The following is a 26,006-nucleotide window of genomic DNA, read 5'->3' as shown; positions in this document are numbered from 1 at the left end:
AGACGACCAAGGCTTTGTGTAGGTTCTTGCCAATCCTACCCGACTCAGATGTGGCAGAAGCGATGGCAATGTTGAAGGGTCTCAAATTTGCAAAGGAGCTATTGTTCTTGAACATACAAGCAGAATCAAGACTATAGTAATGTGATTATGGCAATCAAAGACAAGCACCTTGTATCAGTATACTTGGAAACAATAGTAGAAGATTGTGTCAAATCAAGTTCTAGTTTTAATTCTATTAATTTCAAGATAGACATATCACGAAAATTATAAATATAAAATTTTCACAGCAAATGTTTCATTGCAAATGTTCACTGTTGCAAAAATGAAGTAGCTTTGGGTGCAAGATTGCATTTTCCAAGCCCGTTGTTCAAAACCCTAAATCTGCATATATCCTCTTTTCCTCTTCACTACACTGCATCCATCTCACTGTAATAACTGTAATCTTCCACCCTCCGATTACATTCATTCACTCGTTTTCATATTCGCCAGACGGCGGTGCAACCCTAAAAACATGTTAGACATCAATCTCTTCCGAGTAGAAAAGGGTCACAACCCTGAAATCATTCGTGAATCTCAACGCCGTCGTGGTGCCAGCGTCGAAGTAGTTGATGAAGTTATCAGTGTCGACAAAGAATGGCGAAAACGTAATCATATCTTCAGTTATCGGATCTGGATGCTCACCTGCACTTTCTCTGCGGCTGTCTGTCAATGGCAGATCCTCTCCTGCACTTTCTCTTGTTTGTCATGAGAGATGGCCGAATAATAAAGGCAGGAGAGGATCCATTTCCCAGTTTATCAAATTTCAATGTCATTAACATAATCTCGCTTTGTTTATTTCAGGTCAATTTGAGTTTGAGAATCTTCGTAAAGAATTCAAAAAAATCAACACGGAAGTTTCCAAACTCAAGCGAGTAAGCATATCACTATTTTAATTTTTTTTTTCTTTTTCTTTTCGATTTTTGCATTGTTGATTTTGTTTCTGTGTGTCTTAGGGCGGTGAAGATGCAACCGAGTTTATTTGTAAATCTGAAGAGATTAAGAAAAAGTCGCTGAGAAAGAGGTTGAGGCTCAGGAAACTCTAAACCTCTTGAATTCTAAATTGGAAACCATTGGAAACCTCGTTCATGATTCTGTTCCCATCAGCAATGATGAGGTTTGTTTTATTTATATTTTATTTATTTTTTCTTTGATAATGTGATGTTTGTATTGAAATTCATGGGATAATTTATGTTTTAGGCTAACAATCTTGTCGTCTGAACATGGGGATGGGGTGAGAAGAGAGTTGAACTTAATCTCAAGAATCATGTGGATCTAGTTGACTTGCTTGACATAGCTGATTTGAAGAAAGGTTTGAATTTATTCACATATTCAAGTCACATTGTTTATTTATTTATTTATTTTTTGGAATATGATTCTGGGTCAGTATGTTGCCATCCTCTTGTTTTTGTAATCATAGAAGCTGTTTGTTTTCGTTGTACATAGTCCTTTTTCGGCGTCACCAGAAGCTACAATTGATAGCTATGGTGGGGTCAAGGGACCTCAAAAAACAAACACAATAATTAATAATAATAAACGTTGTTCTTTTTTTCACCGAACACTTCAAAACGTTGTTGCACTGATGATTCATGATTTGTACGATATCTTTCTGCCACTATCCCGAATCTGGACACTGTCAAGTATTTTGATTTGATTTAACATGTTGCTTGATGCCTTAAAATATAATGTAAAAGAGTATAATTTCTTTTAGTTAATTGTGCATCATCATTTTCACTGTATTTGTGTTTCCCATGCTGAAGCTTTTTATGTTAGTCACCTATGGAACACTGTTGTGTTTCAACTGCAGTAGCTAAGGCTTTCAATAGTTTCTACATTTCTGGTCATATACCTATTATGAATGTATCGTAATATTTTTTGTCATGTTGTTTGATTCATAATAGGAGCTGATGTTGCTGGAGGTAGAGGTTACTATCTCAAAGGAGCTGGTGTTCGTCTTAACAACGCTCTGATACTCTTTGGGCTTGATTTTTTGGAGAATAGGGGATATACCGAATTACATACTCCATTCTTCATCAAGAAAGATATAATGTTGAAGTGTGCTCAAATAGCCCAATTTGATCACGAGCTTTACAAGGTAAAATTATCAAGTTTATTCCATTATTGATCTGGGTGTCCTTATATGACTTATTGAATATACTGTCTGAAATTAAAACTACATAACAAGCCAATATCCACTCCAATCTTTTTCCTCTGGTTTGAGCTTATCTGAGGATTTTCTTCTCTTCGTTAGGTAACTGGGGATGGAGTTGATATGTATCTGATTGCAACATCAGAACAAGCTCCGTGTGCATATCATTCAGACGAATGGATCCACCCTACCCGGCTTCCCCTAAGGCAACTTGAATTTAGTTACATGTCTAATATTACAATCGGAAAATTATGTTTTTTTTTTTAATATTGGGAACATGCTTACTGTAGGTATGCTGGATTTTCATCTTGCTTTCGTAAAGAAGCTGGATCTCATGGTAGGGACACTCTAGGAATATTCCGAGTTCACCAATTCGAAAAGGTGGAGCAATTTTGTATTACTACCCCAAATGATAATGATTCATGGGACATGCATTAGGAAATGCTCAAGAACGCTGAGCAATTCTACAAAGCTCTGAACATTCCCTATCAAATTGTTTCTATCGTTTCTGGAGCCTTGAATGCTGCCGCAGATAAGAAGTATGATCTAGAAGCATGGTTTCCAGCTTCTAAAACACACAGGGAGTTGGTATCCTGTTCAAATTGTACAGATTACCAAGCCAGAAAATTGGAAATTCGATATGGACAGAAGAAGGTCAGTATACCTAAGTTCATCATATTGATGGCTTTATTATTTAGTATTATTCACCAAGTGTTGGGTCAAGAAGTTATTCCAGAGAGAGGAGGGTCAGTATGCCTAAGTTCTTCATATATGTTAGAATTTCGTAATATCAGTTTATATAGTGATGGCGGTGCTTACTTCTATTTAGACGACTAATATTACTTTGATGTGTTCTTTTGGCTAACTGATTTCAATGTTCTTTAACTGTTAGGCTTTGCCTCTTTTATTCTGTTAAAGAGCAACGAGCAGTTGAAGCAATATGTTCATTTGTTGAACTCTACTCTTACGGCTACTGAAAGGACCATTTGCTGCCATACTAGAGAACAACCAGAAGGAGGATGGAGTAGAGATACCACAAGTCCTTAGGCCATTCATGGGTGGAAAAATTTTCCTGCCATTCAAGAGCCAACCGAATAATGAAGCCAAAGGGGCGTTGAAACATGTTCCATTCATGAGTAGAGATACCACAAGTCCTTAGGCCATTCATGGGTGGAAAAATTTTCCTGCCATTCAAGAACCAACCGAATAATGAAGCCAAAGGGGCGTTGAAACATGTTCCATTTAATCGAGCTGGTCATGTTCCATTTAATCGAGCTGGTCGTATACCAAGTTCAATTACGAATTTCATTGGAAAGAAGAATGCAGTCTGGAAAATTGGGACTAGAACATTCAATGTATTGTAGTAGGGAGGGAGTGTGGTGGTTTTATTTGGTGGCTATTTTCTGGCTCATTTTGTACTATTATTTTTTTACGCATAATTTTACAACTATGATGATTGATTTTACCCTTTAGGGTGTGTTTTTGTAACATGATTCCCAGGAATGTGAGATTGGATATGCAATATTTCCATGTTTGTTAAGTTTTGAAAATTTGTTCCCAATAATGTTATTTGCACATGATTTCTTCTATTGTTATTCTCATGCTTAAAAGATGGGAATCTAACATTTCCATGAGAATAAAACTCAACTTGATACAAATTCTCAATACCACTCACATTTATTTCCTTATTTATTTTTTTAATATCAGATGGTGTCTCCCGTCTGCGGGTTGCTATAAAATGAATGTTGATGCTTCAGGTCCTTCAGATGATGGAAAATGGGGTCTTGTTGTGGTGATAAGAGACGACCAAAGGCTTTGTGTAGATGCTTGCCAATCCTTCCCGACTCAGATGTGGCAGAAGCGATGGCAATGTTGAAGGGTCTCAAATTTGCAAAGGAGCTATTGTTCTTGAACATACAAGCAGAATCAATAGTAAACTCAAGTCCCACATCGAACATTTAAGACTCTTGATAAGAGTTTATAAAGAGGAGGCGCTCCTCACCTTATGAACTGGCTCACCTTATGAACTGGTTTTGTAAGGATGAGTTAGGCCCCAAATCTAAAATCTACATGCTATATATTTATTTTACGATTAAATATATTTTTAGTTTCTATAAAACTTTTTTTACGAATTATAAATCTAAAAAAATCTAAGAGTATAATGACATCAAAGAGAATAATTGATCCGTTCGAGATTAAGAGTAGGATAATGGTGTTACACAAAAATGAAGGTATTGTTCATGGTAAAGTCAATCCTTACTATCAAATCCTCTCCCTTTTCTTTATGAATTAGAGCGAGGCAATTAGAAGAAACTTTAGTAAGAAATGTCTAGTCAAACATTTTGAGTGTAATTATTTCGTAGCCTGTTGTTTGAAGATTCATAAGTAACGTCTAGAGTTACTTGAAATATTTTAAATTGTTCAACTTCTAAAAACTGTCGTATGAAGAGTATCCAAGAAATTTTCAAGAAATTGTCAAACTTCATGCAAAGAGTTTATCTTTGTTCGACAAAACAACGCATACTAGATCCCCACCCTCACATAATAACATTTTTACTATGTTTGAAAGAACGATGTATGAAACTCAAATATCTTTGTCTGTGTGTGTATGTATGTATATTATGCAAACTTTGTGCCTCTATTTTTCTCTCTTTTTTCTTTTTACTTTACCATTTCAAGTCCATACATTTCTTTGATCCATGATTGTGCGCTTGTAAATTTAAACCTATCAACTAAAAACCCTTTTAAGAATCTAACTCGAATCCTCTGTTGACCTATCGAGTTCATTTGTTAAAGGAAAATATTTTCCGGACAACACGCCCAACAGCTTGAGATAGTTGGTGTCTGGTTTCTCGTTATGAGAAACATATGTTCATGTAAATCACACCCTCCTCTCATAAGAGAAGTTTGAATAGAACTCACATCCCCTCTTATGTGTTAAAATATACACTCCCTTCCTTGAGAAGTAAAATATTTATGCCCCTCCCCTATGGAATGCTTGAATTACGACCCCTACACTTTAATCTACTTTAATATATGAAGCACGGACGACACCGTACACGACACAGATACTGATACGCCGACACCGATAATAATTTGAGAAAATGACATAATTCAGTGTAATCATAAGTGTCTTGTTGGTGTCAGTGTCCGGCACCGATGCGTGTCTGACACCGGGACACGTCTAATCCGAGGAGTGTTCGTGCTTCATTGACTTTAATCAATACACCATTGTCTTGCGATGATAAAGAAGAAGAAGAAATTATGATGATGGGTGGTGCATGCATGGTGATGTCAGAAGAAGAACTCATTCACAAGTCTCGCTTGTCTTACTCTGGTATTTGTTTTTATCTCCCTCTTGCTACTTCACTTTTTTGTTTCCATCTTCCCTTTGAGCTTGAATCATGGCTTTCTTAATCCAATATATAAACTGGTTCATTCAACAATGTTTAGCCCAATAAAGCCAGAGTTCAGGGTTTTTGAAGTTATTATTATTTGTCTGCTACTCAAATTTGCATAAACTTTAGTGTAAATTCGACCAATGAATGTGTTTCAAGTGTTCTTCATCTATACAAGTAACCGTTTCCTTCGAAGTCAGCACTATTTCACAAAGGCGTTCTTGGCTTCAAGGCTGATCACAATTTCTTAGCTTATTTTAATCACATTGTTCAGTTTATGGAAAATTAGAATTTAATATAATAATTAATAATTGTTTTCCATTTGTGTTTATCACAATTTACACACAGACCCTCATTCAGAGGTTTTTGTTATAACCCATCAAATGAAAAGCACTGTTTAGTTTCTTAGTTGTTTGAGAAAAGGTTGCGTGAGAGTATTGTTGAGTGAGTGACAATGACGAACTACACAGAGGAAAACAACGTGAGAGCTTCATCTCCAACAACACCAACTGAGGTGCAACAAGGTTCTTCTGTTTTTGACGATTTTGATTCGATGAAGCTTAAACTTTCTGATATCTATGAACGCATGACGTCATTCAGAAGGATCATAACTCGTGGCAGAGGAAAAAATCTTGTTGGGAATGAGTTTGATGCTGACAGTTCTTCTAGGGATGAAAAAGGTTTTTTTTTTTTTTTAATTTGATTTTAATAATCTTTATGAGTGTGAAAAACTGTTCTTTTTCTTAATATTGGCATAAAAAAATTTACAATAAATGTTGATACATTAGAAATGAAGCCAGATCAATAAGTTATGTTTGATCTATACATTTTATTGTGCTTGGAAGTATTTTGCTGAATAGATTTGATCATATGTAAGTCTTTAATTTAGCTCAGGATTTTCTTGAGTATTGATTGAATGGCCTATGATGGTGTGTTGTATGATGGTAGACAAAGGTAGAAAAGGGTGGTGAAAAATTAAAGCCTCTAAACCAACCTTTTTCAATTTTTTGCAAAAACAAAATTTTCCCTTTAATTTAGAGGATTTACATGATTTCAAGCACACTGATAAGGGACTTAACTTCGCACTTTTTTTCTTTCTTGTTGGTAATATGTGAGCTTTTGCATCTGTATCAGTATAAGACATACAATTAATTAAGTAATTTTTTCAACTGCTCTTTTATTGAGACATACTTTGTATGTCATGCAAAATGAAGTTCTTGTGCTAGAAATAACTTGCTGATGCTGATCCATTTTGAACCGAACAGATGTTACTTCAGTCTTTAATCCAACTGATCTGGACGGTGATTCTCCACCAGTTATAAAGTGTCCTGGATGCGATTTTGACATCAAAGTGTCTTCATTACGCGACTATTTGGAAGATCCAACATACAACTCACATACTATGGTATGACCTCCTGTATTTTATAATTCATACTGATGAAGTATATTCGTTTCTTTAAGATTTGGTTTGATAGATTTGATAACTGGACTAATGATTTTGTTTTTATAAATGGACGTCTTTGCTTAGATTGTCATGAAATTGAACAAAATTTTGATTTAGGTGCCTGTTATATAATGCACTGTCCTGATCTTAATAAAAAGACGAGCATGAAGCAACCATTATAATTGAAATTTGATATCTGAATGGCTGTTTTACTGTTCCTATCAGATTTGTCCTGTGTGTGATAAAAATTTAGGGGAGGATGTAATCAGGATGGTGCAGAGTTCAAGCTTCCCAACCTCGCCAAAGGTATCTGTTACTTGTCTTGTGATTTATGTGCTTAAATTGTAACATAGGTTAGTTTCAGTGTAGGAGTATTTGATTCTTCTTAGTTTCAGCACATTCGGAACCGGTGGAAAGATGGCGCCTCTATTAATGATTGGGAATTGTACGACAAGATAAACTCTTCATGGGGAAACACCAAACACAATCCAACTTCTGATTCTCATTTCTCACCATCTCGGGACAATGTATGTGTTCCAAGCTCCAACGAGTTTTTCTCAGATGAAGATACCATCAGTGATGCCTCAGACGTCACCGATGCAAATGACATTCCCATTGGAAAAAGGTACGATCCTGCTTTTGGATAAGTTATAAATATCAACTGTACTCATGAGTGAAAATGTCTATCTGAAGTTAATATTATTGTAACTCATTCATTGTTCTCTGCATTTAATAAAAATATTGCTTCTTGCGGTATGGAAAATTATGCACCTGATGGTGTTCCCATAGATTTCCAAATTATTGTACTTTACAGCGCATTTCTCAGTTATCTGCGGATCTACAAGATATCTCTGAGAGTTTATTCAGTGACAGATTATCAATAGTATCTAAATTCTGTTCATGACGAGACATTACATATAAGAAACAAGACAATTATATTCCCGCTTTTTGGATTTTTATTTCTCTAATATTTTTTTCCGTTTTAAGGTTGCTTTAAAAGATACGGCAGGTGTGTGTATATGATATCCTACTCTCGGAAATTTAAAAGGATCACGTAACAAGAGATTTACTCAATAATCTATCATTATTGTCTTTCTGAATATGAAAACTCTCATTCCAAACCATGAATAAATTTCTGTTGCTAGAATTACTTGACTGTTAATGCAGTGTGACAGTGGTTATTATATTCCTGCGATAGGGCTTATAGTTACATATATTTTTTCTCTTTGACTATGCTTATTCAGTTACTTCCAAAATGTGGAGCAATATCTAACCAGTAGTACATTCCACTCATTTATGTATTAAACATCCAGCGCATTGAATTTTGACTTTGCTTTAGTGTTTTTTCAAATTAGTTATTGAAATAAGGTTTATGAAAAGTATCTTCCTAAACACACACAATGCTGAAATTCTGGTGATGGTTTTATGTTTGCAGCTCTGGCAGAGCAGAAGTACCAGACACGGGCCATGAAGAGGATATTCAAGAGATAAGTAACAAGGCTGCGTTTGCTCAAGAGCTGTTTATGTCAGCTTTATTCTCAGAATAGGAATTGCTTAATTACATCTTGAGATAGCTTTGATGCTTGTAAACATTATTACAACATTGGCTTTTATTCTGGTGCATGGGTTATCATTATAGGATCATACTAAATATTTTTCATATCGGATAGCTAGCAAATTGAATGGTTAGCTCTATTTTGGGGCCATGTGCTACTGAACAATTTAGTGACATTTATACATAAGTTTATGTTTTACATTTCTTTATTATCAGTATGATTTGCATACTTTCATGGCAATGTTTTGAAATTTAATTGGAAATCAAATCGACAAGACTTCTTGGTCATGATTCGATAACTAAACCAGATATCCTTACAAGGATCGAAGACAGAACTTGTGGTTTTATCAGTTAAACGAGGCTACCAAGTTTGGTTTTGGTTATTTTAAATGTTGCAACAGGGTGGAAATAGAAATGGTGACCAACAATACTCACTGTCCAAAGTAAAATCCGTGATGATGACATAAAGTTGAACTTTCTGATTTCAACGAGGGCATAAGGGTGGTGAAAAATTAAAAGCCTCTAAAATAACCCTTTTTAAATTTTTACAAAAACAAAGTTTCCCCCTTATTTAGAGAATTTAGATGATTTCAAGCACACACATAAGGGACTTAACCTCACACATTTTTTCCTTCTTGTCCTGTTTGTGATGAAAATTTAGTGGAGTCTGCAACCAGAATTGTAAACAATTCATGCTTGCCAAGCTTGCGAAAGGTATTGTGATTTATGTTCTTTAATTGTAACGTAGATCAGTAGTGTCTAAATTCTATTCATGACGAGACATTACATATAAGAAACGAGACGGTTATATTCCTACTCTTTGGATTTTTATTTCTCTAATATTCTTTCCGTTTTAAGGTTACTTTGGACTATACGGGAGGTCTGTGTAATCTCTCATTATTGTCTTTCCGGATATGAAAACTTTCATTCCAAACCTTTGAATGAATTTTATTGCTAAATCTTGTTTGTTAAGTGATCCTGATGAAACAAAAAGCTTGAGTACCCCAGGCCTACAAAACACAGCCACTACCTTAAAAATCAGAATAGATTAAAGCAAAAACAAAGACAAAAAAAAAGAAAAACATGTGGATTAGTGGAGGACGCGGGGCGCAAACAAACAAGCTTTTCTGTTCTTCAAATTTCTTGACATTGGAGATTCAAAGGAGGAGTAAATAACAGCAAGTCTCATTTTTCTATAAGAAGGGAGATCACAAATTCCTAAAGTTTACTGAGGGAAACATGCGAACATTGACTTCTCTGCGTCAAATTCATAGAATTCCTACCCAACAGGAGGAAGAGGAAGGAGGATGTGTTCTTTTTTTCTTCGGATAAGCCAACCTATCAATGGTTGAATCGTCGAACTAATGACAATTTTTGTTTAAAAAAGTCTTGAAGATTTTAAAAGATTTATAGGAATTTAAGACTATCAAGATTTACAACTTAGATTTCAATGAATTTACATCATAAGATTTTAAAGGATTTGAAATGATTTTATGGATTTATAAGATTTCAAAAAAATTTTAATGAATTTTAAGGACTCGTTAAAAAGAAATGATAACACATTCTTTATTATAATATTCTCAACACATACTCTTTTATTTATTTATTTTATGGGAGAGATAGAGAGAGAGAGGAGAGAGAGAAGAGAGAGGGGAAGAGAGGAGAGTGAGTGAGTGAGAGAGAGAGAGAGAGAGAGAGAAGAGAAGGGATAAGAGAGAAGAGTGAGTGAGAGAGGAGAGTAAGTGAGTGAGTGAGTATTTGTTAAAAAAGTGTTTCGCAACTATTCCCGGGTATTTGTTAAAAAAAGTGTTCGGCCAATAAATTGACATTCCTAGGAAAATTGGAAGTTAAAATTTTTTTAAAAAATATATGTATAATATCATGGGAATGCACATTCCCACTTTCTTACATGGAAATCAGAATAAGGGAAGTTATGAGAAGTTACTTCATTCTGAGGAACCTTTATACTTATGAATATTTTTTTCTCGACCTCATAACAAACATGGGTATAATCATTCCCTAACCATGCATTCCCGAAAATGTCATTCTTAAACTTGAAATAAACACCTCCTTAGTATCTTAATCCAATACACCATCCTAAACCAACGATGAATGGAGGCAACCCATTGATTTTTATTTTTTTTAACAATTTTTTATTTCTATCTAAATTCATCATATAATTTATTGTTTGCTACTTCTAAAATTCATCATTTACTCCCTTCAAAAAAAAATTATCATTTAAAAAAAAATGTTGCTACTATCAAGACAAAGGGGTAGCTTGTCTCCAAAATATAAGAGCATGATAACTATTGTATTTGTAGCGAAATATTCATCATAACCACCACAAAATAAGATTTGTTCAATTGAAAAGATTGTATTTGGAGGAGCAGGGTAATGAAATTTGGAGAGGGAAATTGATTTTTAATAAAATTTGATTTATTTATTTGGTTCTTAATTGATTTAGTTTATAAATAATAAAAAAAGTAAATATATTAGCATCATAAAAAAAATGCCACAAAGTGATATAACATAATCAAAATGACTGAAATACTCGTACTTATGAATTGTAATGTCGACATCTAATCATTAATATTAATTTTTTGACAAATCATTAATATTAAATATGTAATTGATATTTTAATCTAGACAAATCAAACAACATTACACTAAGTGACTAAGATAACAAATAAAACAACATACGACGAAATCACAAAAATAAGGAAAGAAAAATCTGATTTATGTGTAAGAGTGATGATGTTTGTAGGACTACTCTGTGATAATTTTTAAGACAATCATCTTTTTCTCTTTTCTTATTGTCAAAATCAATGGAGATGGAAAAAGAAAGATAACGAGTAACAATGCAATATAAATATGAATACGAGATAAAGAGATGTTAAAAAATTGTGACAAAATAGTTGTCCAAACTCCAAACATCATCTCTTTATGTGAAAACCACTTATTAAATTTGATATAAAATATAAAAGATACAAATATATGTTTCTGAACTAAAAAAACGGAAGAAGTGAAGTGATTTTAAATCCAGGGGTTAAATGATATTTTGTCTCCAGCCATTTGAGAGTGTCTTGATTTAACCTTTGTACAATAAAAAAAAAAAAACTTTGAATTCTAACCTTGTTATTACTAGATTCTTTGATTTTCAACTGTGATGTTATCTGACCGTACAAAATTGATGAGTTGACGCGTTGACTTGGATATGAATGTATAAGATTAATGATGTGTCGTTGGCTTTTAATTATTTTTCAACATGCCTTTTTTTTATTAATTACTCCCTCCGGTCCTTATTAAAAGAAACAATTGACTTTTTTGGTTCATAGAATAATTAATGTATCTTGTTATAAATATAGACTAGATACATCACTTACACAATGAACCTCAAAAGTCAACTTTTTCTTATAATAAGGACCGGAGGGAGTAACAATTATTTAAAAAAACAATTACATATTAAAATCAAATTAAAAAAAAAAGGAAAAACACCTAAAATAAAATTAAAATCAAACCTCCATCATAAACATTTCACCTTCATCATCAAATTAACCTAAACTTCAATAACACACACCCATAAATTCAAACATTAAATGTTAGTTTCCTTTTATTTATTTGGAAAATAACATTTATTATTTAATTAATTTATTTTTTTAAGAAGAAATTTAATTAATTACTCCCTCCGTTCCTTTATAATTGTCACTTTTGCATAAAATTTTTGTTTCTAAATAACTGTCGTTTTCAAAGTTCAAAGTATCATTAAATGTGGCTTTGCCTATATTACCCCTATATATTTATTACAGAGAGAAAAATGTATGAAATGAAGTATTAAATGATTAAGGTTATTATAGGAAAAAGATAAATTGTTGTATCAAAAGTAGTAAAAGTATTTGTTGTCTTGGTTTGTGTAAAAAGTCAAAATGCGACAATTAAAAAGGAACAGAGGGAGTAATTGATTGATTGTAATTTGTTGGGAAAATAAAAAGGTAGGGTATTAGTAATTTGCAAAGCGTGTTAGATACGGTAGAGTTTGACAGAAAACGACAGAAAGAATGAAGGAAGAAGCGGGAAAATTGAGTGTAGTACGAAAGATGATGACGACGATGATGGCAGTACGATTTAGCATCAAAGCTATAAACCCGCCTCAAGGGTTTTACTCATCCACCTTCCACCTTCAACCATGGCTCGTTTCTCGAAATGCTCCTTACAGCGCCTCCGCTACTACTACACCTCCTCTCATTCTTCCCACTCCACTCACTTCTCACCGTCGCGGCTGCGCAATGTCTGGATCTCGGGGCTTCTCGACCCTTCTAAGGTGACTCTCACATTGAGAGAGATGTTGTACTCGGGTCATGTCGATATGATGGAGGATGCTAGAAAGGACATTATGAAGAGGGATAAAGAGTATGAATCTTATGTCAAACAAGAGTCATGGGTCAGTGAAGGTCGTGCCTTGAAAAAAAGAGGGAGCTTTACCCATCTCAAATGGCTCATTAATGGTCCCACTGCTGATTCTATCACTGCTGATCTCACTTTCTTCAACTGGAGGAAACATAAGGTAGTAATATTCATAATCTATAATCACACATTTTTCTCACTTTCTTGCATGCATTGCATTATTCATGGATGAATTGGTAGTAGCAGTAACAGTAGTAAACTGATTTGGATTAACTTATTTGACCTTATCTACTGCTATAAGCTCTTCAGACTGTTTGGGAGAACTAGCTTATAAAAACAACTTATAGTATATACAAAAACAATTTAAGGTTATGTTTAGCTATAAAAATATCTTTTGTAACCTTATACATAAGCGTTTTTGTGCTATAAGCTGTTTATCCAAACATGCCCATATTCTTCGGTTTATGTTTTTTATATTATTGAATTTCTTTAAAATTTGTACATTCTTGCAGATGAGCATAATGGACACAACTGATTGTGTTGATTTCACCTCTGAAGTTAAGAATGCTCTGGGTGCCTTTGACGGTGCTGTTCTTGTTCTTTCTAGCGTTGATGGGGTGCAGAGCCAGTCCATTTCTGCTGATAATCAAATGTTAAGATATAAACTTCCAAGACTTGTATTTATCAACAATCTTGACCAAAAGGGAGCAAATCCGTGGGAAGTTGTGAATCAGGTAAACTTCCATGTCATCATAGATTATAGGTTTTGTACTATGTTTTCATTATAAGATAGTGGTGCAGAGTTGAGCCATTGTTTCTATTTTGTGTCGTAAATCGCAATCATGTTGCTTCACATTGCTATTGATAACATGGGTTTTGTAGTTTATTGCTACTTGAACAATTTTGTTTAATTTATAAAGAGAACTTCAGTAACTTCATTGTAGATTTGAAGTTAGATTTAGAAATTAGAAGCCTATGATATTTAATTATTATTGACATTGGACATTTTCAAATTTAACTTGTTGTTTTTATTTAATTTGTAGACCTTTTTATAACATTTTACAGGCAAGATCGAAACTTCAACATCATTGTGCTGCAGTCCAAGTTCCAATAGGCTTGGAATATAATTTTAAGGGACTTGTTGATCTCATGCAGTTAAAGGCCTACTTTTTTCATGATTCAAATGGGTCTGTTTCTGAAACTTTTTTCATTGGTTCTGCCTGTGGTTATTCTTCAAATTACTCAAATGTTTCTTATTGCAGAAAAAAAGTTGTCGTTGAAGAAGTTCCCACATATATGGAAGCCTTGGTGTCAGAAAAAAGGCATGAACTCATAAAAACTGTGTCCGAGGTGGACGGTAAACTTGCTGAAGCTTTCTGCAATGGCAAGCCCATATCAGCAGCTGATCTTAAGGTGTGTGAGCAACAGTGTATATACTTTTTTTCATTGGAGTTTTGCATATTAATTATTTGGTTTTAATATGCACCACTGAAGGAAAACCCACTTTTTGTCCATGCACCACTGAAGGCAGATGTGCATTTTCAGATATAGTGTGATATATGAAAACCAGTTGTTACTTCGCCCCCACCCCCCATTTTCAAATCTTATTTTGTAAATTATTTTCCTTTTGTTATTATTGTGTGTGTAGGAAGCAGTTCGTCGGGCCACCATAGCACAGAAATTTATACCATTTCTCATGGGCAGTGCATTCAAATATAAGGTAACCGTTGAATTGCCTTGAATTTAATGTAGTTCAAAGACTTCACTTTGGAAATTGAATTCACTTCTAACATTTGTAGTACGTCCATGCCACTATGCAAACTCTTACATCATATGAATAAATCTACTTAGAATAATGCTGTTTAATAAATAATAAATGAGCAATATCTGTCTGATAAAATTTAGTAAGAATCCTGCTGTTTTAAAAGTTGGCTACTGGTACTTTTTAAGATTTTCCATTCCCTTGCTATAGTTATGTACCATTCTTTTGGAAAATTGGTAGCTTTCTACTGTTATAAGGCTTTGTTACAGAAGGCTGACACGTAAATTAGGAGACAAAGCACCAAGAGGATTGCGCTTCCGGAGCATGTCATTGGTTTTAATCCTATTAAGAACAATAATCTAAACATTAGTTTAGACTTTAAGGGATCTTTGGACTCCTAACTTGAGACATAATATACTTTACACTTTATTAAACTTTTTGATATTAATCATCTTAATGATTTTTTTGAACCCCTGTAGGATACATCCTTGCTATCATGTTTTGAACCCCTATAATATTCTCTCACATGCATGCACACACTTAGGCATGCCTGAACACTAATCTGATCCAAACTTGAACATTCAATATTTAGCTAATAATCAATATGATACAAACTTGAACATTCTATATTACTTGCATCCTCGATAGGTGTTGGTATTATTGCATTAGAATACAGATGGGAACACACTCCCAATCCACCCTGGAGCTAAGCTCCGCAGAGAGATTGCAATTCTATGCCTAACAAACAGAAAACAAACTTCTGCATAACCTAACCCCTTTTTCGGATTCTCCTTGATAACAGAAATTATAATCAAACTACACCTTCTCACACTGACCCTCCTGCCACATCAGCAGTGCTACTTACTATTTCTCCTCGCAAACTTTCCACACCTTAAGCCTGCATTGCTGGCCCAATATCGTTACGTCCCTATCACTTATAAGATTTTTTTAATCAATATCTTTATCATAAGTATTTATTTGATTTTAAAGAACTTTGTGGATTCATATAATTTGAAGAACATGCCTTGTAAGTAAGATTCATCCACATATCTAAAGCTATGCTAGCCCTCCATTACCTAAGTCCACTGTGGTAGCTACCAAAGATATTTGACATAAAGTGGTCAGTTTTACTTCCTAGTTCACATTGGATTTGTGTGGTGAATTACCAGCGTCGAAGCTGGTTCTGGTTGGCTTGCTATTAGTGCAAAAAGGAAGAATGGTGGCCCAGGGAAGAGAGTTAGTGGTTAGGCTGGGTTAGTTGGACGGTTAGTTAAGCCTAGCTATGGGTACTTAGGAGTGGGGGAGAATGAGGGCCATAGTTGTGTCATTAGTTTGTTGACAAAGAATCAAACGAGTGGGGGAGAGTGGATCTTCTGAGGGTCCTCTCTTTGTAAGAACTTCTGCTATTTTGGATGGAGTTAACGATTACATTTGGTGAACCATAGAAGAAGGCCTAAAATCCTCCATTTTTAGCCCCGCTATTTCCGCCATAAAATGCCATCTGCCGCCATACTTCACAAATTGGCCATAGCTGTTGCAAAAAAATCCTTCACTGCATTCTGCCATGGCCACTATTTGATAACATTGATTTTGGGTTGAACAATACATACAAGCTTATGATTTATGATAAAATATTATGGCGTAATTTGATCCATGTAGCTGATCTCACTTAGTGGGATAAGGCTTGGTTGTTGTTGTTGTTGTTGTTGTAATACCTTACAAGCTTATATTTTTTGTTTTTTGTTGTTTCTGGTACAGGGGCTACAACTACTTTTGGATGGTGTACTTAATTATTTGCCGTGTCCAACTGAAGCTAGTAATTCTATACAATCAAAGAATGAGGAAAAGGTACCAAATTCAAAGAAACAATTGAATGAGATTATTTGAATTGCTTGGGAGAAAATTTTTCCTAGCCTTTGTTACTAATAAAGGAAAGAACCTAGGCTAGGTAACTGTGGTATACTACTGTAGCTTATGTAAATTCTGCAAGTAGCTCTATAAATAAGTTTTTTTTCTTTCTCTGTGGCATGCTAGGCTTGGTTGCCCTAGCATTGATGTTCAAAGACGTGCACTGAACCATTGTAAAATTTGATTTGTCAATAAAACTGAGCTTGATTTTTGTTCATCTTGTTGCATGGGAAAGGCACATGGTTGCCCTCTCACTTGTCTTAAAAATATTTATTCACATCCTTTCGAACTTATTTACACTGATTTGTTGGGCCCTGCTCCGTTTATTTCCAGTAGTGGCTATTCCTACTACATTTCATTTGTGGATGCCTACACTTGGTTCACATGGATCTATTTACTAAAGAAGCGGAAACATAGGCATATCATTTCATTTGGCATCTCTCATCGTGTGATTTGCCCTCACACACTTCACCAAAACGGTGTTGTGAAGAGGAAACATAGGCATATTGTTGAGTTAGAACTCACTTTTTTGGCTCAGGCTTCCATACCCTACAAATTCTGGGACTGTGCTTTTCTTACTACTGTCTATCTTATTAATAGACTCCTCACATCCTCCTTGAACTTTGATGTTCCTTATACCAGCTCTTTGCTCAGCCACCTGACTGTAGTTTCCTCCAATGTTTTGGTTGCTCATGTTTCCCTCTTCTCAGACCTTACAACAAACACAAACTCCAATTTTGTCTCAAGAGTGTCTCTCTTGGCTATTCCACTTCTCATAAAGGATACAAGTGTTTGGCCTCTAATGGTCATCTCTATGTTTCTAAAGTTATCTTCAATGAACATAGGTTCCCTTATCTTGATTTGTTCCCTCCCAAGTCTAACACAACTCATTCTGCCTCCACTCCTGATATCTCACCTTCCATACCTATCATTGGTTTCCCTCCTGTCACTCCCTCTGTTCCTCCTGGCTTCTCTGTATCGTCCCCAAATTCACACAACCGCTATGTCTCTACTGCATCATTTCCCAATGTCGGAGACAAACATAGGATTCTTAGTAAAAAAGACTGCACAATTCTACACTCAAACTAATTCACTCTCTAATCATATGCATCACATAATAGCAAAGACCACACTGTTCCACCAAAACTTGATAAACATGGTGCTGTTGTGTTATTTTTTTATACTACTAAAAAAGAATATTGTTTGGCTATTTTAACAGGATACACTTGTGGCATTGGCTTTCACATTGAAGAGGAAGTACGATGCAATAACATATTTAAGGTACCGTAACCTTTATATGTGGTTAAATCCTAGTTTCAAATTTGTTTGTTGTCTATATATAGACACACACACACACTACCTCCGGACATTATTATCGGCAAAAAAAAACTTCAAATCATGGTCATTGTTAGAAGTAAAATTTAACTAATATACTCATGTAAATAAAAAAAAATTAACGTGAGCATTTGCTTTATTTTTTCCGCTAACTATCAAAAGGACAATTTAGTAAATTTGACTTATGTTTTATCATGAAAACTAGAAAAGTAATGCACTTAACTGAAATTCTTAATCACCATGAAAGTAATTTTTGTTTTTTGTTTTTGCTATAATTGTAACCGGAGGAAGGGTGTGCATGTATGTATGTCATGGTCTGCTGATATTGGGTGTTAAACTTAGCATACTGACACTTCCAATAAGTCTTTGTAGAAGGAGAATTAAATCAATCCAACTATTGAATCATCTTAAATTATGTTGATCCTCATGTATACAAAAATTCAAATAATTAGACATTCGTTGGTTTATATGTTTTAATAATAATAGATATTTACATATATTTTAAATAGTGTATTATATACGTTTAAAGTAAGATGTTGGGATGGAATATCATATCGGTTTAAAGATATATGAATTTTTATATGTTTGATCTACTGAACAAAAAATTTCAATTCAAAGGTTGGATTGATTTAATTCACCTCCTACAAAGAGATGTTAAGGTTTAAGTTAAATTTGACTCATGGTGTGGATCCTGACTCATAATTTTTACATGTATGTGTTGCTTTTTTATTGTGTGAAGAATCTATGATGGTGCCATCCGTAAAGGAGAATTTATTACGAACGTTAACACTGGCAAGACGTTCAAGGTAAGTTTAAGGCTCTTCATTGTTCTACTTTGATTGCATTTGTCTTGTGCACATGGTGTTTTGTGTTGTGGATCTGCTTTGTTTCTACAATCTTGGTTTTTTGTTACTCAATTAGTTCATTTTTTATAAATGTACGACTCAATTCAAGATGACATTTATGATAACCTACAATTATAGTAGTTGTAATTAAGTTCTGTCTTGCTGAGAATGAATAACAAAGATATAGCAAAAATGATTGGATCTATTAATATTAATTTGTCCTCAGATTATCCATTTCTTACTAGTCCATGGATTCAAGTCTCTGACACAGTGCATGGATTCAAATTCTTACTTGATACTGCTGGTAACATTGACTATTTTTCAAGAAACTTTTCCTACCGAGAATCTATTTAACCATACTTCTAATATTATCTATTTAACCATACTTCTAATATTATCCATTTAACCATACTTCTAATATTATCCTCTTGCATATCCAGGTCTTGTTCCCTCGTTTTGCACCTTTTTTTCTAAAAATATTGCTACAGCAAAGACAGCTACTAGTTTTAGCTTTTACCAGTTTAGTGAGGCATGAAAAATGATTAAAAACAATATGCAGTGGTGTGCAGTCATGAGATCATTTTCCTGTCTCTGCTTTCATTTATTGCATTTTGACACTTGTTATCTTGTTGCTGAAGCCTTTCTTCTCTGCAAATGCAGGTTCCTCATTTCTTTGAGGCGGTGCAAAAGGATAAGATGGGGGTTAGTTTTTAAATTTTCTTCCAGTTTTGTGGATCCTCCCATTAAACAAATGTCTTTGGAGAACTTTTGTATGATTGTTCTGCCATATCTCTTTTTAAATTTTAATTTTAGCTTATACTAGTTTGACGAGGCATGCAAAATGATTCAAAACAATATGCTGTGGTGTGCACTAATAAGATCATTTTTATGTTTCTGCTTTCGCTTATTCAGTTTTGGGACATGTAGTTTTGCGACTGAAGCTTTTCTTCACTCCAAATGCAGGTTCCTCATTCGATTGAGGCACGAGAGGATGAGACAAAGGTTAGTTTTTAGATTTTCAGAATGATCTTCTTTGGATTTTCATAATTGTTCTGCCAGATCTCTTTAAATTCTAATTTTAGCTTTTACTAGTTTAATGAGGCATGAAAAATCATCGAAAACAATATGCAAGGGTGTGCACTCAGAAGATCATTTTCTTTCATGTCTCTGCTTTCATTTATTTTTTTGAAACTAGTGATTTTGCGGCTGAAGCCTTCTTTTCAAATGCAGGTTCCTTATACGACTGAGCCATGGAAGGATGACTTGGGGGTTAGTTTTTAGATTTTCACCTCGATTAGTGAATCATCCCATTAAATTGAATGTCTTAGGAGAAATTTTGTATAATTTTTATGCCATATCTATTTAAATTCTAATTTTAGCTCTTAGTAGTCTAAAGAGGCATGAAACATGATTGAAAACGAATATGCAGTTGTGTGCACTCATAAGATCATATTCATGTCTCTGTCTTCATTTATTGCATTTTGAGACTAGTGATTTTTTGGCTGAAGACTTTGTTTGCAAATGCAGGCTCCTTGTTTGTTTTGGGTGCGTAATGATGAGGTGGGGGTTAGTTTTTAGATTTTCACCATGATTTATGGATCTTTTCAATATATTGAATGTCGTAGGAGAACTTTTGTATAATTGTTCTGCAATATCTCTTTAAATTCTAATCGGGATTCTATTCCCAAATCGACAGGTGTTTGGAGTGGCACGTGCTGGAGAAATCATCGCTGTACATGATGTCATTAATGCAGCAGGTTCTACTTTTCTCTTTTCTCAAAGCATATCCCACATTTCTTGAATTCTATATTGCTCTTTTTATGTTAGAATGAGTTTCTCATTAATATATTGTTGGTGGTTTAAGGTGTTTGAAAATGTGGTTATTATATTTTTTAGTGGACAGTAAATTTCATTTGAGGGATTGAAAATACTGAAAAAATGCTAAACACAGTAAGTCTTTGTACATGTCACTTCAGCAATGGATGTTCACACTGCCTTGTAACATCCTTGAGTGGGACTCCAGATTTTGTTTTTGAAAAAACCAGTACTCTAGCTCTATAACCCATTAAACAACACAATCCAATCTCATACGAATTTATGGGCATTCCACTCGAACAAAATATGATAGTGAAACAAATGTTAATGTGACAATCTGTTTTTTTCGTGTTCATTATTTAATCAGGTGATACTTTTACTGATGGGTTAGTAACATATAAAAAGGCTTCTGTTGATGTTTCTGAGTTGTTTTCAAGAGTTTCTGGAGTGCAAGTAAGTAGTTTCTATATATGATAAATTAACTTCTTTACCTTGGCTTTAATGGCAATTTATATAACCTAATTGTCGTCTTTTGTGTAATTCTTTCTAGGTTTCAAAAGTTTAGCAAACTCGAAGTTCAGTAATGTCACTCTTTTGATAGGCCTCTTTGGTGGACGACTCTTTTGATTGTGTATATGTTGAGGTGGTGTATTTGCCACTATTTGGAAGTTTACGAATGTTTTATTTTAAGTTGTACTTATATCTAGATATGTCATTTTGAGAATCTGATTTATGATACATGTATTTAAACAGAATTCTAATTTTGGAAACATTGAAATTACAAATGATACTATCTCGAAATTTCAATGAATATTATTTTGAACTAAAAGTTAGTTTGAAAATTGCTTATTTATTGTTTATCAAGCTTGGTCATTAGGAGTAGGATATATTAGGATTTACCCTACCAAGCATCTGTTTTAGGTCTCAATAAGGGACACTTCTTAAAGACAGATAGGCCTCTAAAAAAAAAATAGAGTTGTATTTAGCCTCTTCACTGTAGAATAAAGAGCTTCTGGAAAGGCTCATTCATTCTTCGTGTCTTTGCACATCTAAAGTTAGTGCGAGGAAACCGCTTGAAGGAGCCTTTGGTAGCACATCTCATTTTAAGGCATAATAAGTGCATAACTTACAACATGCACTAAACAATAATTGTTTTGATAATTTATAAAATAATTAAATAAAAAACCTTTTTTGACCCAATAAAAAATTTAACTCTGAAATTAGAAAAAAAATGATTATATTTTTTGATTTAGTAATCAAGATAATTTCATAGTATTTGTAATAGAAATGACACACTTCTATCATTTCAATCTAGCTCGAACAACTTGCGAATTTGTTGCACCAAACGAAGACATGTGCTAGCCACATCTTGGCCACTATGCATAATGCTAAACACCATTGTAGAATCGAGGGTAACTCTACCTTCTCGCAACCTCTACTTTAGGCCAACGTCTATCCATCAAACATCCCACAACTCAGCAATATAAGAACTATATTTCTCCACTTATCATTTGCATCTCTAATCACACCACCACAGCCTGCTCTCACTCTATTCTTGCTAGCACCATCAGTACACAATTAATTTGCTTTAAAAACTTATCGTGATATTCGTCATATATAAAAACAACTAAAAACGAAAATCATCATATTTTGGAATGACAACAGAACAAATGTATTGGGGGATACATTCCACATATATGGCGCATATTTTGATCTGTGATTCTCAATTGCTACATTTTTGTTTTTGAAGTATCATCCTTTGAGTTAGAGATTATTGTTTTTTAGTGTATGTAGAATTTCGGTTGTTTATGGCATGTAATACCTACGTGCGAACCTATCGTTTTTCTTTTATTAAGAATAATGTTGTATCTCACGAGATTATTCCTAGCGAATGATTCAAAACTACCTTTATTGTGTTTAACTTGATACTCTAGTATTTTATCACCTTATTTTCCAACCATCCATCATTTATGTAAAAGAAGATCCTGTGGTCATTTTAAATTCGCGTTATTTAGTCTCTTCTCCCTCATTATCATCATCTATTAAAAACATGATTTCAATATAGTTTATCAAAGGACAACTCTATCAGTTCTAGAAGAAAAGTGATCTAAAAATGGACCGAGAAGGTTGGCCAAACTAGGGAGCAACGTTCCGTTGCAACAGAAGAGGGAGTGGTACCTACAAACACTCTGCCACTCAAGTCTATGAGATCTATTATAGAAGGATTTACCCCACTAACCATATTGCGGCCCAATCATGTGCTTACTATACCGCAATAGTGAGTTACAATTTGATGTGATTTACGTGCAACTCAGTTTGCCCAGCATGAAGTTCGAGAGCAACATTAGTGTTTCTAATTAAAGTTTTAATTTGATTGTCAAAAAAATAATTAAAGTTTTAATTTGAAACCCACAACTCTTTACTGTTGGTTGGTCAAAATATTACTCTAATCATTTGAATCTAGCGATAGTTATCTATTTGAATTTTGAATAATTAGTGTTTTTTTTATTTTTTATAACTATTTTATAGTGAAGTGTTATTTATATTAGAAGTATAGATGAATCACATAGTAATTGTAAGATCTGGGTACTTTACCTTATTTTTAGCTAAAGTGTTTTATTAGAGTTTGACATAAAATATTTCATTCTTGTGATTTTAGCTAAAGTGTTTTATTAGAATTTGACATAAAATATTTCATTCTTGTGATTTATTGAGTAATGGTATTACGTTATAATAATTTTTTCGATTCTATAGTCAAGTCGATGCTACTAATATTTAATGGATGACTTATTTTATTTTTGCAACGAATAGGTATAGTTATTTTATTATACTATGAGTCTGAATAATAAATTATATAATTAGGATAATTAATTTTATTAAATAATGTTAGTATGTTAATTGTGTGTTAGTACCATCTTCTTTAGTAGGACTTGAAAGTAATAAACTAACATGAGCAGGACATGCTCATAGATAAACAAAGTGAACCTCCATCGCATTCTTTGTTTGCCAAAACATCTACACGAGTATTTAATTTATAATAGAAATGACATGCTTTTATCTTCCAATCTAGCTCCAACAACTTGCAAATTTGTTGCACCTTTTTTTTTTTTAAGCAAAAACAAATATTAAAAAAAAAAACTATAAAAAACAAATGTATTGGGGGATAAATTCCACATATATGGCGCAACTTTTGATTTGTATTGGCACTGGCTACATATATGTTTTTGGAGATGCTCATTAGACTTCTATTTGGGTCTGTTACAAGACTCTCCTTTTTGATGGAGTGAAATTTTGGTGGAGACTAAAGCTTTATTAGGAAAAAGAGGTACAAAGAGACATGTGATTTCTGAACAGTGTTTTATGCAAAATTAGAAAAAATCATTGATCATGGAAAAGTAAAATTGGTATTACATTCAAAATAGAAAAATTGTTGTTTTGTGTTAGTGCAAGTTTGGTCTCGTGCTTTAAGAAACTCTAATTTTGAGTCGATTAATTTGTAAAATTGATTTAAAAAAACAGTGAATTGAAGGTAAAATTATTTATTTAAAAGGGCAACCCGGTGCACTAGAGCTCCCGCATATGCAGGGTCCGGGAAAAAAAAACAGGATATATTCTATATATATATAGAATGGAAAAATGTGGAAAACAAGACAAAAAGTCTTTACAATGACAATGGAAACCAATGTAAAGGGATGTAGCGCAGCTTGGTAGCGCGTTTGTTTTGGGTACAAAATGTCACAGGTTCAAATCCTGTCATCCCTATCCGTAACTAGTAGTTATCGTATCAGCAGTAACAATAGATCAATTGCGACCGATTCAAATTGATACATACTCAATATGAATAGTTCTCCATATTGAGTATGTATGCATGCAAGATCTATTGCCATCACAAAAAATTATTTATGAAAAGAAAGCGCTCTTAGTTCAGTTCGGTAGAACGCGGGTCTCCAAAACCCGATGTCGTAGGTTCAAATCCTACAGAGCGTGATTCCGCCCCATTCTTCTTAGATTGAGAATGACACTTAAATCTTAAATATTCAATAATGGGATAACAGTCTAATCAAAAGTTTTAATTTGATCTACTGTGAATTAGTATTCAAACAAAGAAATGGGAGGTCAATAAACAAGAGAGATGTTACTTAAATCAAATATCCAACTGATCACCACGTCGATATTGTAAATATGCCGTTACAAATAATCCAGCCAAAGTAAATATGCCGTTATTTATTTATCTTTGATAAATTTATAAAAGTGAGTTGAATAATAAATTTAAATATTAAAATTAAAAGTTTCAATTTCTAACTTGCAAAATAAATTTTGAAGACAAAATCTAACTTAATGAGTAAAACAAACCGACTTGGATGATTGGGCATGTATACCCAGTAGAAAAACCCTATTATTTTTTTGAGAGGGATTCTAGGTCTTGGATGACACCCAAATAACCAGATAAATTAAAAACCAAGGTTATAATAATTAAAAAAAATGTCCTCTCAATTACCAAAAAAAAAAAAAAAAAGAGGAGAGGAATATAGTGTGTACAAATTCACTCTCAACAACCCTCTTTTTTCTTATCAAATTCGAATTTTTTATTTTATTTGGTCAAGGCTCAAATTTAAATTTAAATACAAACAATAAATCGATTCAAATGATAAGGGATTTTGATCTCTTTAAAAAGTGTTCGGTGGTTCGATTTTCGATTGTAATGTAACAAAAAATTTCATTTTAGAAACGAAAATTTTGTACCTATAATATGACAACCACAAAATATAAACATAGACATAAATATTATGAAAACGAAACAAGAAAATTAAACTAAACTAAACAGTTTCATGTTAAAAAAAAAAAACTAAACAGTATCACAATTCCATTTGTATTTTTTTTATAAAATATTAATATTTTTTTTTGGGTTCAATGACAATATTTGTTCATTTTAACATACATATATTTATCCCTAAAAAAAAAATACATAAATTTAAAATTCCTAAATATGGAAAAAGGAAGAATTCACAAACAAGCTCACAAGTTACTAATATTAAATAGAAAAATGCATATTAATAATGTGACTAAATAAAAGTGATTGAAATACTTCCTTCAAAAAAAAAGTGATTGAAATACTAATGTTTATGGATTTACAATGTTGACGATTTAGTCATTGATTTTTTTTTGACGAATTAGTCATTGATTAAATGTATAATTGTTCTTTGATTTTGAACAATAAAAACGTCACAACAAATTGAGAAATTAAACATTGTTGAACCAGGACAATAGTCAAAATAATGTCACAACAAAATGTTGAAATCGAAAAAAAAATGAAAGAAAAAGTTGATTTATTTGAAAATCACATATTTAGATTAAAAA

General features: G+C 33.4%; 2 protein-coding genes, 2 non-coding genes and 1 pseudogene across 6 annotated transcripts; all 5 read left to right on the top strand.

The window, feature by feature from the left end:
- Nucleotides 1-381: 381 nt before the first annotated feature.
- LOC146944896 (serine--tRNA ligase-like) lies at nucleotides 382-3,688 on the top strand (annotated as a pseudogene). The gene is made up of 9 exons (XR_015026167.1): nucleotides 382-644; nucleotides 841-911; nucleotides 993-1,153; nucleotides 1,237-1,348; nucleotides 1,938-2,131; nucleotides 2,288-2,391; nucleotides 2,476-2,839; nucleotides 3,104-3,232; nucleotides 3,345-3,688. The product of XR_015026167.1 is annotated as a serine--tRNA ligase-like (transcript).
- Nucleotides 3,689-6,026: 2,338 nt separating this feature from the next.
- On the top strand, nucleotides 6,027-8,781 carry LOC146944895 (uncharacterized). Its single transcript, XM_085748809.1, has 5 exons — nucleotides 6,027-6,263; nucleotides 6,849-6,988; nucleotides 7,253-7,333; nucleotides 7,417-7,652; nucleotides 8,463-8,781. Exons 1-5 carry the CDS (start codon nucleotides 6,038-6,040, stop codon nucleotides 8,572-8,574), a joined length of 795 nt encoding a protein of 264 aa, XP_085604935.1. The 5' UTR covers nucleotides 6,027-6,037; the 3' UTR covers nucleotides 8,575-8,781.
- Nucleotides 8,782-12,596: 3,815 nt separating this feature from the next.
- On the top strand, nucleotides 12,597-21,477 carry LOC146944894 (elongation factor G-2, mitochondrial-like). 2 transcript variants are annotated; one of them, XM_085743265.1, is made up of 15 exons: nucleotides 12,597-13,143; nucleotides 13,496-13,717; nucleotides 14,049-14,170; nucleotides 14,246-14,396; nucleotides 14,632-14,703; nucleotides 16,504-16,593; nucleotides 17,873-17,934; nucleotides 18,728-18,794; nucleotides 19,494-19,535; nucleotides 19,797-19,835; nucleotides 20,064-20,102; nucleotides 20,361-20,393; nucleotides 20,530-20,590; nucleotides 21,016-21,101; nucleotides 21,199-21,477. In XM_085743265.1, exons 1-15 carry the CDS (start codon nucleotides 12,766-12,768, stop codon nucleotides 21,211-21,213), a joined length of 1,479 nt encoding a protein of 492 aa, XP_085599391.1. In that variant the 5' UTR covers nucleotides 12,597-12,765; the 3' UTR covers nucleotides 21,214-21,477. The 2 variants fall into 2 exon arrangements, with proteins under 2 accessions (XP_085599391.1, XP_085599390.1); XM_085743264.1 differs by having other exon boundaries at nucleotides 12,626-13,143; nucleotides 14,049-14,396.
- A 2,859-nt stretch (nucleotides 21,478-24,336) lies between these two features.
- Nucleotides 24,337-24,410, top strand: TRNAP-UGG (transfer RNA proline (anticodon UGG)). Its single transcript has one exon. It is a non-coding gene; the product is annotated as a tRNA-Pro (tRNA).
- A 151-nt stretch (nucleotides 24,411-24,561) lies between these two features.
- On the top strand, nucleotides 24,562-24,635 carry TRNAW-CCA (transfer RNA tryptophan (anticodon CCA)). The gene has a single exon. It is a non-coding gene; the product is annotated as a tRNA-Trp (tRNA).
- The last annotated feature ends 1,371 nt before the right edge of the window (nucleotides 24,636-26,006 follow it).

Source organism: Medicago sativa, chromosome 2, assembly GCF_051527215.1.
Source record: "Medicago sativa cultivar Bolivia chromosome 2, Bolivia_mono, whole genome shotgun sequence".
Taxonomy (NCBI): domain Eukaryota; kingdom Viridiplantae; phylum Streptophyta; class Magnoliopsida; order Fabales; family Fabaceae; genus Medicago; species Medicago sativa.
The sequence above is the reverse complement of the archived record's forward strand: the minus strand, read 5'-3'. Positions and strand labels throughout refer to the sequence as shown.

What these genes read in the sequence shown, in the direction of transcription:
- LOC146944895 (XM_085748809.1), top strand. Translation starts at nt 6,038, where the DNA reads ATGACGAACTACACAGAGGAAAACAACGTGAGAGCTTCATCTCCAACA. An exon ending in CATACAACTCACATACTATG is followed by an intron (nt 6,989 to 7,252) that starts GTATGACCTCCT and finishes TGTTCCTATCAG; the next exon opens with ATTTGTCCTGTGTGTGATAA. An exon ending in GACATTCCCATTGGAAAAAG is followed by an intron (nt 7,653 to 8,462) that starts GTACGATCCTGC and finishes TTATGTTTGCAG; the next exon opens with CTCTGGCAGAGCAGAAGTAC.
- LOC146944894 (XM_085743264.1), top strand. Translation starts at nt 12,766, where the DNA reads ATGGCTCGTTTCTCGAAATGCTCCTTACAGCGCCTCCGCTACTACTAC. An exon ending in GCAGTGCATTCAAATATAAG is followed by an intron (nt 14,704 to 16,503) that starts GTAACCGTTGAA and finishes TTTCTGGTACAG; the next exon opens with GGGCTACAACTACTTTTGGA. An exon ending in AATCAAAGAATGAGGAAAAG is followed by an intron (nt 16,594 to 17,872) that starts GTACCAAATTCA and finishes CTATTTTAACAG; the next exon opens with GATACACTTGTGGCATTGGC.